Consider the following 13,215-nt stretch of genomic DNA (forward strand, 5'->3'; position numbering starts at 1 on the left):
CCTCTCACTCCTCCTCCCACTCTCACTCTTCCTTTCACTCTTCCTCTCACTCCTCCTCTCACTCTTCCTTTCACTCTCACTCTTCCTTTCACTCTTCCTCTCACTCCTCTCACTCTCCCTCTCACTCTCACTCTTCCTCTCACTCTTCCTTTCACTCCTCCTCTCACTCTCACTCTCCCCCTCACTGTCACTCTTCCTTTCACTCTTCCTTTCACTCTCACTCTTCCTCTCACTCTTCCTTTCACTCCTCCTCTCACTCTCACTCTCCCCCTCACTGTCACTCTTCCTCTCACTCTTCCTTTCACTCTTCCTCTCACTCTCCTTCTCACTCTTCCTCTCACTCTTCCTTTCACTCTTCCTCTCACTCCTCCTCTCACTCTCACTCTTCCTTTCACTCTTCCTTTCACTCTCACTCTTCCTTTCACTCTTCCTCTCACTCCTCCTCTCACTCTTCCTTTCACTCTTCCTTTCACTCTTCCTCTCACTCTTCCTCTCACTCCTCCTCTCACTCTCACTCTTCCTTTCACTCTTCCTCTCACTCCTCCTCTCACTCTTCCTTTCACTCTCACTCTTCCTTTCACTCTCACTCTTCCTTTCACTCTTCCTCTCACTCCTCCTCTCACTCTCCCTCTTCCTCTCACTCTTCCTTTCACTCTTCCTCTCACTCTCACTCTTCCTTTCACTCTCACTCCTCCTCTCACTCTCCCTCTCACTCTCACTCTTCCTCTCACTCTTCCTTTCACTCTTCCTCTCACTCTCCTTCTCACTCTTCCTCTCACTCTTCCTTTCACTCTTCCTCTCACTCCTCCTCTCAAACTTCCTTTCACTCTTCCTCTCACTCCTCCTCTCCTTCTCACTCTTCCTCTCACTCTCCCTCTCACTCTTCCTTTCACTCTTCCTCTCACTCTTCCTTTCACTCTTCCTCTCACTCCTCCTCTCAAACTTCCTTTCACTCTTCCTCTCACTCCTCCTCTCCTTCTCACTCTTCCTCTCACTCTCCCTCTCACTCTTCCTTTCACTCTTCCTCTCCCTCTCACTCTCACTCTTTCTCTCACTCTCACTCTTTCTCTCGTCCAGCTGGCCATTCAAGAAAACTACCGCAACAATCCCTTCCACAACTTCCGCCACTGCTTCTGCGTGAGTCAGATGATGTACGGGATGATCCACCTGTGCGACCTACAGGTGAGCCTACAGGTGAGCCTCTTCCTCGTCACCATGGCTGCTCTGACAGGTGTGTTTCAGGAGAAGTTGACTCTGACCGACATGGGGATCCTCATGACGGCTGCAGTGTGTCACGACCTGGACCACCCGGGCTACAACAACACGTGAGACCCGATCCCACGTCACTCGCCTGGTTCTGACGGCGCCGCTCCACAGGTACCAGATCAACGCCCGGACGGAGCTGGCGGTTCGTTACAACGACATCTCTCCTCTGGAGAACCATCACTGCGCCGTCGCCTTCCAGATCCTGTCTCTGCCCGAGTGCAACGTCTTCGCCAACGTGGACCTGGAGGCGTTTAAACAGATACGACAGGTTTGTTTACACAAGTTTGATATTTGTAACTAAAGTATGAAAGTACATTATATTCTCATGACACTGATGTACTTCCATAGAAAAAGTACTTTGATCTCAGATCATGCTTGAATTGTTTGAACCTGGAAGTGTTTCTTCTCTGCAGGCCATCATCACCTTGATCTTGGCCACGGACATGGCTCGACACGGAGAGATTCTCGACGCCTTCAAGCAAAAAGTGGACAACTTTGACTTCACCAACGAGGAGCATGTGACTTGTGTACGTGCGTCAGTCATGTGACGTCGGTCATGTGACGTCGGTCATGTGACGTCGGTCATGTGACGTCAGTCATGTGACGTCGGTCATGTGACGTCGGTCATGTGACGTCGGTCATGTGACGTCGGTCATGTGACGTCGGTCATGTGACGTCGGTCATGTGACGTCGGTCATGTGACGTCGGTCATGTGACGTCAGTCATGTGACGTCAGTCATGTGACGTCAGTCATGTGACGTCAGTCATGTGACGTCAGTCATGTGACTTGTGAACGTGCATCAGTCATGTGACTTGTGAACGTGCATCAGTCATGTGACGTCAGTCATGTGACGTCAGTCATGTGACGTCAGTCATGTGTCAGTCATGTGACTTGTGAATGTGCATCAGTCATGTGACGTCAGTCATGTGACGTCAGTCATGTGACGTCAGTCATGTGACGTCAGTCATGTGACGTCAGTCATGTGACGTCAGTCATGTGACGTCAGTCATGTGGCATCAATCATGTGACATCAGTCATGTGACTTGTGAATGTGCATCAGTCATGTGACGTCAGTCATGTGACGTCAGTCATGTGACGTCAGTCATGTGACGTCAGTCATGTGACGTCAGTCATGTGACGTCAGTCATGTGACATCAGTCATGTGACTTGTGAACGTGCATCAGTCATGTGACGTCAGTCATGTGACGTCAGTCATGTGTCAGTCATGTGACGTCAGTCATGTGACGTCAGTCATGTGTCAGTCATGTGACTTGTGAACGTGCATCAGTCATGTGACGTCAGTCATGTGACGTCAGTCATGTGACGTCAGTCATGTGACGTCAGTCATGTGACGTCAGTCATGTGACGTCAGTCATGTGACATCAGTCATGTGACGTCAGTCATGTGACGTCAGTCATGTGACATAAATCATGTGACATCAGTCACGTGACGTCAGTCATGTGACGCCAGTCATGTGACATAAATCATGTGACATCAGTCATGTGACTTGTGAATGTGCATCAGTCATGTGACGTCAGTCATGTGACGTCAGTCATGTGACGTCAGTCATGTGACGTCAGTCATGTGACGTCAGTCATGTGACGTCAGTCATGTGACGTCAGTCATGTGACATAAATCATGTGACATCAGTCACGTGACGTCAGTCATGTGACGCCAGTCATGTGACATAAATCATGTGACATCAGTCATGTGACTTGTGAATGTGCATCAGTCATGTGACGTCAGTCATGTGACGTCAGTCATGTGACGTCAGTCATGTGACGTCAGTCATGTGACGTCAGTCATGTGACGTCAGTCATGTGACGTCAGTCATGTGACGTCAGTCATGTGATGTCAGTCATGTGACGTCAGTCATGTGACGTCAGTCATGTGACGTCAGTCATGTGACGTCAGTCATGTGACGTCAGTCATGTGACTTGCGTACGTGCATCAGTCATGTGATGTCAGTCATGTGATGTCAGTCATGTGATGTCAGTCATGTGACGTCAGTCATGTGACATCAGTCATGTGACGTCAGTCATGTGACGTCAGTCATGTGACTTGCGTACGTGCATCAGTCATGTGATGTCAGTCACGTGACGTCAGGCGATCATGAAATGATGATTCATGTTAAAAAATATTAAACTTACCGTATTTCCCGCACTATAAGGTGCACCTGAGCGCCTTAGATATGAACATTACCTGGTGAGTGACTTGTTTACAAACACTTTCATGACTCTGTGCCAACTGAGCCGACACGCCGTGGGCGGGTTTACGTTATTTCATCATCACGGGTGGGATTTACGAAGCCCGTCACATTGTGGCGGGCGGCTATTGAGTGAAATTACTGCCACCAGTTTGAGCGAGTGTGTCTTGGTTGTTGTACAACAAAACATCAAATCAGTTCAACATGTCATACAAGCGCGAGAGATATTATTAGATAATATTCAAGGTTCTACTGAACCACGGTCTCTGAGGACCTTCTTCGACTGATTTAAAGCTGATCCATGGAATCAAACTCATTGCAGCTCAAGATGGTTCTGATCAAATGCTGCGACATTTCCAACGAGGTGAGACCGACGGAGGTGGCCGAGCCGTGGGTGGACTGTCTGCTGGAGGAGTACTTCATGCAGGTGAGTACTTCATGCAGGTGAGTCGTCCCGACACCAGCGTCTCTGTCCTAACACCAGGTGCTTGCAGAGTGACAGAGAGAAGTCCGAGGGTCTCCCCGTCGCCCCCTTCATGGACCGAGACAAGGTCACCAAACCCACGGCTCAGATCGGGTTCATCAAGTTCGTCCTCATTCCCATGTTTGAAACCGTGATGAAGGTACGAGTCGTCGTCTCGTCGCGTCTCCGTCGCTGACGCTTGTGTCTCGTCGCAGCTGTTCCCTCAAATCGAGGAGATCATGGTTCAACCTCTGAGAGACTCTCGAGACCATTACGAGGAGATGAAGCAGATCGATGACGCCATGACTGAGGTAGAGTGTGAGAGTGAAGAAGAGAGTGTGAGAGTGAAGAAGAGAGTGTAAGAGTGAAGAAGAGAGTGTAAGAGTGAAGAAGAGTGTAAGAGTGAAGAAAAGAGTGTAAGAGTGAAGAAGAGAGTTAGAGTGAAGAAGAGAGTTAGAGTAAAGAAAAGAGTGTGACAGTGAAGAAGAAAGTGTGAGAGTGAAGAAGAGAGTGTAAGAGTGAAGAAGAGAGTAAGAGTGAAAATGAGAGTCTAAGAGTGAAGAAGAGTGTAAGAGTAAAGAAGAGAGTGTAAGAGTGAAGATGAGAGTGTAAGAGTGAAGAAGAGTGTAAGAGTGAAGAAGAGAGTGTAAGAGTGAAGAAGAGTGTAAGAGTGAAGAAGAAAGTGTAAGAGTGAAGAAGAGTGTAAGAGTGAAGAAGAGAGTGTAAGAGTGAAGAAGAGTGTAAGAGTGAAGAAGAAAGTGTAAGAGTGAAGAAGAGTGTAAGAGTGAAGAAGAGAGTGTAAGAGTGAAGAAGAGTGTAAGAGTGAAGAAGAAAGTGTAAGAGTGAAGAAGAGTGTGAGAGTGAAGAAGAGAGTGTAAGAGTGAAGGAGAGTGTAAGAGTGAAGAAGAGAGTGTAAGAGTGAAGAAGAGTGTGAGAGTGAAGAAGAGAGTGTAAGAGTGAAGAAGAGTGAAAGAGTGAAGAAGAAAGTGTAAGAGTGAAGAAGAGTGTGAGAGTGAAGAAGAAAGTGTAAGAGTGAAGAAGAGTGAAGAAGAGAGTGTAAGAGTGAAGAAGAGTGTAAGAGTGAAGATGAGAGTTTAAGAGTGAAGAAGAGTGTAAGAGTGAAGAAGAGTGTAAGAGTGAAGAAGAGTGTAAGAGTGAAGAAGAGTGTAAGAGTGAAGATGAGAGTGTAAGAGTGAAGAAGAGTGTAAGAGTGAAGAAGAGAGTGTAAGAGTGAAGAAGAGTGTAAGAGTGAAGAAGAGAGTGTAAGAGTGAAGAAGAGTGTAAGAGTGAAGATGAGAGTGTAAGAGTGAAGAAGAGTGTAAGAGTGAAGAAGAGTGTAAGAGTGAAGAAGAGTGTAAGAGTGAAGAAGAGTGTAAGAGTGAAGAAGAAAGTGTAAGAGTGAAGATGAGAGTGTAAGAGTGAAGAAGAGTGTAAGAGTGAAGAAGAGAGTGTAAGAGTGAAGAAGAGTGTGAGAGTGAAGAAGAGAGTGTAAGAGTGAAGAGAGTGTAAGAGTGAAGAAGAGTGTGAGAGTGAAGATGAGAGTGTAAGAGTGAAGAAGAGTGTAAGAGTTGAAGAAGAGAGTGTAAGAGTGAAGAAGAGTGTAAGAGTGAAGAAGAATGTGTAAGAGTGAAGAAGAGTGTGAGAGTGAAGAAGAGAGTGTGAGAGTGAAGAAGAGTGTAAGAGTGAAGAAGAGTGTAAGAGTGAAGAAGAGAGTTAGAGTGAAGAAGAGAGTGTAAGAGTGAAGAAGAGTGTAAGAGTGAAGAAGAGTGTAAGAGTGAAGAAGAGTGTAAGAGTGAAGAAGAGTGTGAGAGTGAAGAAGAGAGTGTGAGAGTGAAGAAGAGTGTAAGAGTGAAGAAGAGTGTAAGAGTGAAGAAGAGAGTTAGAGTGAAGAAGAGAGTGTAAGAGTGAAGAAGAAAGTGTAAGAGTGAAGAAGAGTGTAAGAGTGAAGAAGAGTGAAAGAGTGAAGAGTGAAGAGAGAGTGTAAGAGTGAAGAAGAGAGTGAGAGTGAAGAAGAGAGTGTGAGAGTGAAGAAGAGTGTAAGAGTGAAGAAGAGTGTAAGAGTGAAGAAGAGTGTAAGAGTGAAGAAGAGTGTGAGAGTGAAGAAGAGTGTAAGAGTGAAGAAGAGTGTAAGAGTGAAGAAGAGAGTTAGAGTGAAGAAGAAAGTGTAAGAGTGAAGAAGAGTGTAAGAGTGAAGAAGAGAGTGTAAGAGTGAAGAAGAGAGTTAGAGTGAAGAAGAGAGTGTAAGAGTGAAGAAGAGTGTAAGAGTGAAGAAGAGTGTAAGAGGTGAAGAAGAGAGTGTAAGAGTGAAGAAGAGTGTAAGAGTGAAGAAGAGTGTAAGAGTGAAGAAGAGAGTTAGAGTGAAGAAGAGAGTGTAAGAGTGAAGAAGAGTGTAAGAGTGAAGATGAGAGTGTAAGAGTGAAGAAGAGTGTAAGAGTGAAGAAGAGAGTGTAAGAGTGAAGAAGAGTGTAGAGTGAAGAGAAAAGTGTAAGAGTGAAGAAGAGTGTGAGAGTGAAGAAGAGTGTAAGAGTGAAGAAGAGTGTAAGAGTGAAGAAGAGAGTGTAAGAGTGAAGAAGAGTGTGAGAGTGAAGAAGAGAGTGTAAGGTGAAGAAGAGTGTAAGAGTGAAGAAGAAAGTGTAAGAGTGAAGAAGAGTGTGAGAGTGAAGAAGAAAGTGTAAGAGTGAAGAAGAGTGTAAGAGTGAAGAAGAAAGTGTTAGGAGTGAAAAGAAGAGTGTAAGAGTGAAGAAGAGAGTGTAAGAGTGAAGAAGAGTGTGAGAGTGAAGAAGAGAGTGTAAGAGTGAAGAAGAGTGAAGAAGAAAGTGTAAGAGTGAAGAAGAGTGTGAGAGTGAAGAAGAGTGTGTAAGAGTGAAGAAGAGTGTAAGAGTGAAGAAGAAAGTGTAAGAGTGAAGAAGAGTGTAAGAGTGAAGAAGAAAGTGTAAGAGTGAAGAAGAGTGTAAGAGTGAAGAAGAGAGTGTAAGAGTGAAGAAGAGTGTGAGAGTGAAAAAGAGTGTAAGAGTGAAGAAGAGAGTGTAAGAGTGAAGAAGAGTGTGAGAGTGAAGAAGAAAGTGTAAGAGTGAAGAAGAGTGTAAGAGTGAAGAAGAGTGTGAGAGTGAAGAAGAGTGTAAGAGTGAAGAAGAGAGTGTAAGAGTGAAGAAGAGAGTTAGAGTGAAGAAGAGAGTTAGAGTAAAGAAAGAGTGTAAGAGTGAAGAAGAGTGTAAGAGTGAAGAAGAGAGTGTAAGAGTGAAGAAGAAAGTGTAAGAGTGAAGAAGAGTGTAAGAGTGAAGAAGAGAGTGTAAGAGTGAAGAAGAGAGTTAGAGTGAAGAAGAGAGTGTAAGAGTGAAGAAGAGTGTAAGAGTGAAGAAGAGTGTAAGAGTGAAGAAGAAAGTGTAAGAGTGAAGAAGAGTGTAAGAGTGAAGAAGAGAGTGTAAGAGTGAAGAAGAGAGTTAGCATGAAGAAGAGAGTTAGAGTAAAGAAAAGAGTGTGACAGTGAAGAAGAAAGTGTAAGAGTGAAGAAGAGAGTGTAAGAGTGAAGAAGAGAGTTAGAGTAAAGAAAAGAGTGTGACAGTGAAGAAGAAAGTGTAAGAGTGAAGAAGAGAGTGTAAGAGTGAAGAAGAGAGTTAGAGTAAAGAAAAGAGTGTGACAGTGAAGAAGAAAGTGTAAGAGTGAAGAAGAGAGTCTAAGAGTGAAGAAGAGAGTGTAAGAGTGAAGAAGAGAGTGTAAGAGTGAAGAAGAGTGTGAGAGTGAAGAAGAGAGTGTAAGAGTGAAGAAGAGTGTAAGAGTGAAGAAGAAAGTGTAAGAGTGAAGAAGAGTGTAAGAGTGAAGAAGAGTGTAAGAGTGAAGAAGAGTGTGAGAGTGAAGAAGAGTGTAAGAGTGAAGAAGAGTGTAAGAGTGAAGAAGAGAGTTAGAGTGAAGAAGAAAGTGTAAGAGTGAAGAAGAGTGTAAGAGTGAAGAAGAGAGTGTAAGAGTGAAGAAGAGAGTTAGAGTGAAGAAGAGAGTGTAAGAGTGAAGAAGAGTGTAAGAGTGAAGAAGAGTGTAAGAGTGAAGAAGAGAGTGTAAGAGTGAAGAAGAGTGTAAGAGTGAAGAAGAGTGTAAGAGTGAAGAAGAGAGTTAGAGTGAAGAAGAGAGTGTAAGAGTGAAGAAGAGTGTAAGAGTGAAGATGAGAGTGTAAGAGTGAAGAAGAGTGTAAGAGTGAAGAAGAGAGTGTAAGAGTGAAGAAGAGTGTAAGAGTGAAGAAGAAGTGTAAGAGTGAAGAAGAGTGTGAGAGTGAAGAAGAGAGTGTAAGAGTGAAGAAGAGTGTAAGAGTGAAGAAGAGAGTTGTAAGAGTGAAGAAGAGTGTGAGAGTGAAGAAGAGAGTGTAAGAGTGAAGAAGAGTGTAAGAGTGAAGAAGAAAGTGTAAGAGTGAAGAAGAGTGTGAGAGTGAAGAAGAAAGTGTAAGAGTGAAGAAGAAAGTGTAGGAGTGAAGAAGAGTGTAAGAGTGAAGAAGAGAGTGTAAGAGTGAAGAAGAGTGTGAGAGTGAAGAAGAGAGTGTAAGAGTGAAGAAGAGTGAAGAAGAAAGTGTAAGAGTGAAGAAGAGTGTGAGAGTGAAGAAGAGGTGTAAGAGTGAAGAAGAGTGTAAGAGTGAAGAAGAAAGTGTAAGAGTGAAGAAGAGTGTAAGAGTGAAGAAGAAAGTGTAAGAGTGAAGAAGAGTGTAAGAGTGAAGAAGAGAGTGTAAGAGTGAAGAAGAGTGTGAGAGTGAAAAAGAGTGTAAGAGTGAAGAAGAGAGTGTAAGAGTGAAGAAGAGTGTGAGAGTGAAGAAGAAGTGTAAGAGTGAAGAAGAGTGTAAGAGTGAAGAAGAGTGTGAGAGTGAAGAGAGTGTAAGAGTGAAGAAGAGAGTGTAAGAGTGAAGAAGAGGTTAGAGTGAAGAAGAGAGTTAGAGTAAAGAAAAGAGTGTAAGAGTGAAGAAGAGTGTAAGAGTGAAGAAGAGAGTGTAAGAGTGAAGAAGAAAGTGTAAGAGTGAAGGAAGAGTGTAAGAGTGAAGAAGAGAGTGTAAGAGTGAAGAAGAGAGTTAGAGTGAAGAAGAGAGTGTAAGAGTGAAGAAGAGTGTAAGAGTGAAGAAGAGTGTAAGAGTGAAGAAGAAGTGTAAGAGTGAAGAAGAGTGTAAGAGTGAAGAGAGAGTGTAAGAGTGAAGAAGAGAGTTAGCATGAAGAAGAGAGTTAGAGTAAAGAAAAGAGTGTGACAGTGAAGAAGAAAGTGTAAGAGTGAAGAAGAGAGTGTAAGAGTGAAGAAGAGAGTTAGAGTAAAGAAAAGAGTGTGACAGTGAAGGAAGAAAGTGTAAGAGTGAAGAAGAGAGTGTAAGAGTGAAGAAGAGAGTTAGAGTAAAGAAAAGAGTGTGACAGTGAAGAAGAAAGTGTAAGAGTGAAGAAGAGAGTCTAAGAGTGAAGAAGAGAGTGTAAGAGTGAAGAAGAGAGTGTAAGAGTGAAGGAAGAGTGTGAGAGTGAAGAAGAGAGTGTAAGAGTGAAGAAGAGTGTAAGAGTGAAGAAGAAAGTGTAAGAGTGAAGAAGAGTGTGAGAGTGAAGAAGAAAGTGTAAGAGTGAAGAAGAGTGTAAGAGTGAAGAAGAAAGTGTAGGAGTGAAGAAGAGTGTAAGAGTGAAGAAGAGAGTGTAAGAGTGAAGAAGAGTGTGAGAGTGAAGAAGAGAGTGTAAGAGTGAAGAAGAGTGTAAGAGTGAAGAAGAAAGTGTAAGAGTGAAGAAGAGTGTGAGAGTGAAGAAGAGAGTGTAAGAGTGAAGAAGAGTGTAAGAGTGAAGAAGAAAGTGTAAGAGTGAAGAAGAGTGTAAGAGTGAAGAAGAAAGTGTAAGAGTGAAGAAGAGTGTAAGAGTGAAGAAGAAAGTGTAAGAGTGAAGAAGAGTGTGAGAGTGAAGAAGAAAGTGTAAGAGTGAAGAAGAGTGTAAGAGTGAAGAAGAAAGTGTAAGAGTGAAGAAGAGTGTGAGAGTGAAGAAGAGAGTGTAAGAGTGAAGAAGAGTGAAGAAAGTGTAAGAGTGAAGAAGAGTGTAAGAGTGAAGAAGAGTGTAAGAGTGAAGAAGAGAGTTAGAGTAAAGAAAGAGTGTGACAGTGAAGAAGAAAGTGTAAGAGTGAAGAAGAGAGTCTAAGAGTGAAGAAGAGAGTGTAAGAGTGAAGAAGAGAGTGTAAGAGTGAAGAAGAGTGTGAGAGTGAAGAAGAGAGTGTAAGAGTGAAGAAGAGTGTAAGAGTGAAGAAGAAAGTGTAAGAGTGAAGAAGAGTGTGAGAGTGAAGAAGAAAGTGTAAGAGTGAAGAAGAGTGTAAGAGTGAAGAAGAAAGTGTAGGAGTGAAGAAGAGTGTAAGAGTGAAGAAGAGAGTGTAAGAGTGAAGAAGAGTGTGAGAGTGAAGAAGAGAGTGTAAGAGTGAAGAAGAGTGTAAGAGTGAAGAAGAAAGTGTAAGAGTGAAGAAGAGTGTGAGAGTGAAGAAGAGAGTGTAAGAGTGAAGAAGAGTGTAAGAGTGAAGAAGAAAGTGTAAGAGTGAAGAAGAGTGTAAGAGTGAAGAAGAAAGTGTAAGAGTGAAGAAGAGTGTAAGAGTGAAGAAGAAAGTGTAAGAGTGAAGAAGAGTGTGAGAGTGAAGAAGAAAGTGTAAGAGTGAAGAAGAGTGTAAGAGTGAAGAAGAAAGTGTAAGAGTGAAGAAGAGTGTGAGAGTGAAGAAGAGAGTGTAAGAGTGAAGAAGAGTGAAGAAAAGTGTAAGAGTGAAGAAGAGTGTAAGAGTGAAGAAGAGTGTAAGAGTGAAGAAGAGAGTGTAAGAGTGAAGAAGAGTGTGAGAGTGAAGAAGAAGTGTAAGAGTGAAGAAGAGTGTAAGAGTGAAGAAGAAAGTGTAAGAGTGAAGAAGAGTGTGAGAGTGAAGAAGAGTGTGAGAGTGAAGAAGAGAGTGTAAGAGTGAAGAAGAGTGTAAGAGTGAAGAAGAAAGTGTAAGAGTGAAGAAGAGTGTGAGAGTGAAGAAGAAAGTGTAAGAGTGAAGAAGAGTGTAAGAGTGAAGAAGAAAGTGTAGGAGTGAAGAAGAGTGTAAGAGTGAAGAAGAGAGTGTAAGAGTGAAGAAGAGTGTGAGAGTGAAGAAGAGAGTGTAAGAGTGAAGAAGAGTGTAAGAGTGAAGAAGAAAGTGTAAGAGTGAAGAAGAGTCTGAGAGTGAAGAAGAGAGTGTAAGAGTGAAGAAGAGTGTAAGAGTGAAGAAGAAAGTGTAAGAGTGAAGAAGAGTGTAAGAGTGAAGAAGAAAGTGTAAGAGTGAAGAAGAGTGTAAGAGTGAAGAAGAAAGTGTAAGAGTGAAGAAGAGTGTGAGAGTGAAGAAGAAAGTGTAAGAGTGAAGAAGAGTGTAAGAGTGAAGAAGAAAGTGTAAGAGTGAAGAAGAGTGTGAGAGTGAAGAAGAGAGTGTAAGAGTGAAGAAGAGTGTAAGAGTGAAGAAGTGTAAGAGTGAAGAAGAGTGTAAGAGTGAAGAAGAGTGTAAGAGTGAAGAAGAGAGTGTAAGAGTGAAGAAGAGTGTGAGAGTGAAGAAGAAGTGTAAGAGTGAAGAAGAGTGTAAGAGTGAAGAAGAAAGTGTAAGAGTGAAGAAGAGTGTGAGAGTGAAGAAGAGAGTGTAAGAGTGAAGAAGAGTGTAAGAGTGAAGAAGAGAGTGTAAGAGTGAAGAAGAGTGTGAGAGTGAAGAAGAGAGTGTAAGAGTGAAGAAGAAAGTGTAAGAGTGAAGAAGAGTGTGAGAGTGAAGAAGAAAGTGTAAGAGTGAAGAAGAGTGTAAGAGTGAAGAAGAGAGTGTAAGAGTGAAGAAAAGTGTAAGAGTGAAGATGAGAGTGTAAGAGTGAAGAAGAGTGTAAGAGTGAAGAAGAGTGTAAGAGTGAAGAAGAGTGTGAGAGTGAAGATGAGAGTGTAAGAGTGAAGAAGAAGTGTAAGAGTGAAGAAGAAGTGTAAGAGTGAAGAAGAGTGTGAGAGTGAAGAAGAAGTGTAAGAGTGAAGAAGAGTGTAAGAGTGAAGAAGAGAGTGTAAGAGTGAAGAAGAAGTGTAAGAGTGAAGATGAGAGTGTAAGAGTGAAGAAGAGTGTAAGAGTGAAGAAGAGTGTAAGAGTGAAGAAGAGTGTAAGAGTGAAGAAGAGAGTGTAAGAGTGAAGAAGAGTGTAGAGTGAAGAAGAGAGTGTAAGAGTGAAGAAGAGTGTAAGAGTGAAGAAGAGAGTGTAAGAGTGAAGAAGAGTGTAAGAGTGAAGATAGAGTGTAAGAGTGAAGAAGAGTGTAAGAGTGAAGAAGAGAGTGTAAGAGTGAAGAAGAGTGTAAGAGTGAAGAAGAGTGTAAGAGTGAAGATGAGAGTGTAAGAGTGAAGAAGAGTGTAAGAGTGAAGAAGAGAGTGTAAGAGTGAAGAAGAGTGTAAGAGTGAAGAAGAGAGTGTAAGAGTGAAGAAGAGTGTAAGAGTGAAGAAGAGTGTGAGAGTGAAGATGAGAGTGTAAGAGTGAAGAAGAGTGTAAGAGTGAAGAAGAGAGTGTAAGAGTGAAGAAGAGTGTAAGAGTGAAGAAGAAAGTGTAAGAGTGAAGAAGAGTGTAAGAGTGAAGAAGAGTGTAAGAGTGAAGAAGAGTGTAAGAGTGAAGAAGAGTGTAAGAGTGAAGAAGAGTGTTAGAGTGAAGAAGAGAGTGTGAGAGTGAAGAAGAGTGTAAGAGTGAAGAAGAGTGTAAGAGTGAAGAGAGAGTAAGAGTGAAGAAGAGAGTGAAGAGTGAAGAAGAGAGTGTAAGAGTGAAGAAGAGTGTAAGAGTGAAGAAGAGTGTAAGAGTGAAGAAGAGTGTGAGGAGTGAAGAAGAGAGTGTAAGAGTGAAGAAGAGTGTAAGAGTGAAGAAGAGTGTGTAAGAGTGAAGAAGAGTGTGAGAGTGAAGAAGAGAGATGTAAGAGTGAAGAAGAGTGTAAGAGTGAAGGAAGAGGTGTAAGAGTGAAGAAGAGTGTAAGAGTGAAGAAGAGAGTGTAAGAGTGAAGAAGAGTGTAAGAGTGAAGAGAGAGTGTAAGAGTGAAGAAGAGTGTAAGAGTGAAGAAGAGAGTGTAAGAGTGAAGAAGAGAGTGTAAGGAGTGAAGAAGAGTGTAAGAGTGAAGAAGAGAGTGTAAGAGTGAAGAAGAGTGTGAGTGAAGAAGAGAGTGTAAGAGTGAAGAAGAGTGTAAGAGTGAAGAAGAAGTGTAAGAGTGAAGAAGGTGTGAGAGTGAAGAAGAAGTGTAAGAGAATAGAAGAAGAATGTGTAAGAGTGAAGAAGAGTGTGGAGTGAAGAAGAGTGTAAGAGTGATGAGATAGTGTA

General features: G+C 42.6%; 1 protein-coding gene across 1 annotated transcript in view; it reads left to right on the forward strand.

The window, feature by feature from the left end:
* Positions 1-4,298, forward strand: part of pde9ac (phosphodiesterase 9ac) — a 30,978-nt gene extending 26,680 nt beyond the window's left edge. The window contains exons 11-17 of the mRNA XM_087796068.1: positions 1,078-1,182; positions 1,243-1,325; positions 1,378-1,534; positions 1,680-1,793; positions 3,796-3,900; positions 3,968-4,096; positions 4,152-4,298. Of these exons, the coding sequence (XP_087652194.1) occupies positions 1,078-1,182; positions 1,243-1,325; positions 1,378-1,534; positions 1,680-1,793; positions 3,796-3,900; positions 3,968-4,096; positions 4,152-4,298 (840 nt within the window). The remainder of the gene's footprint in view (positions 1-1,077; positions 1,183-1,242; positions 1,326-1,377; positions 1,535-1,679; positions 1,794-3,795; positions 3,901-3,967; positions 4,097-4,151) is intronic.
* The last annotated feature ends 8,917 nt before the right edge of the window (positions 4,299-13,215 follow it).

Source organism: Callionymus lyra, chromosome 7 (assembly GCF_982586985.1).
Source record: "Callionymus lyra chromosome 7, fCalLyr1.hap1.1, whole genome shotgun sequence".
Lineage (NCBI taxonomy): Eukaryota > Metazoa > Chordata > Actinopteri > Syngnathiformes > Callionymidae > Callionymus > Callionymus lyra.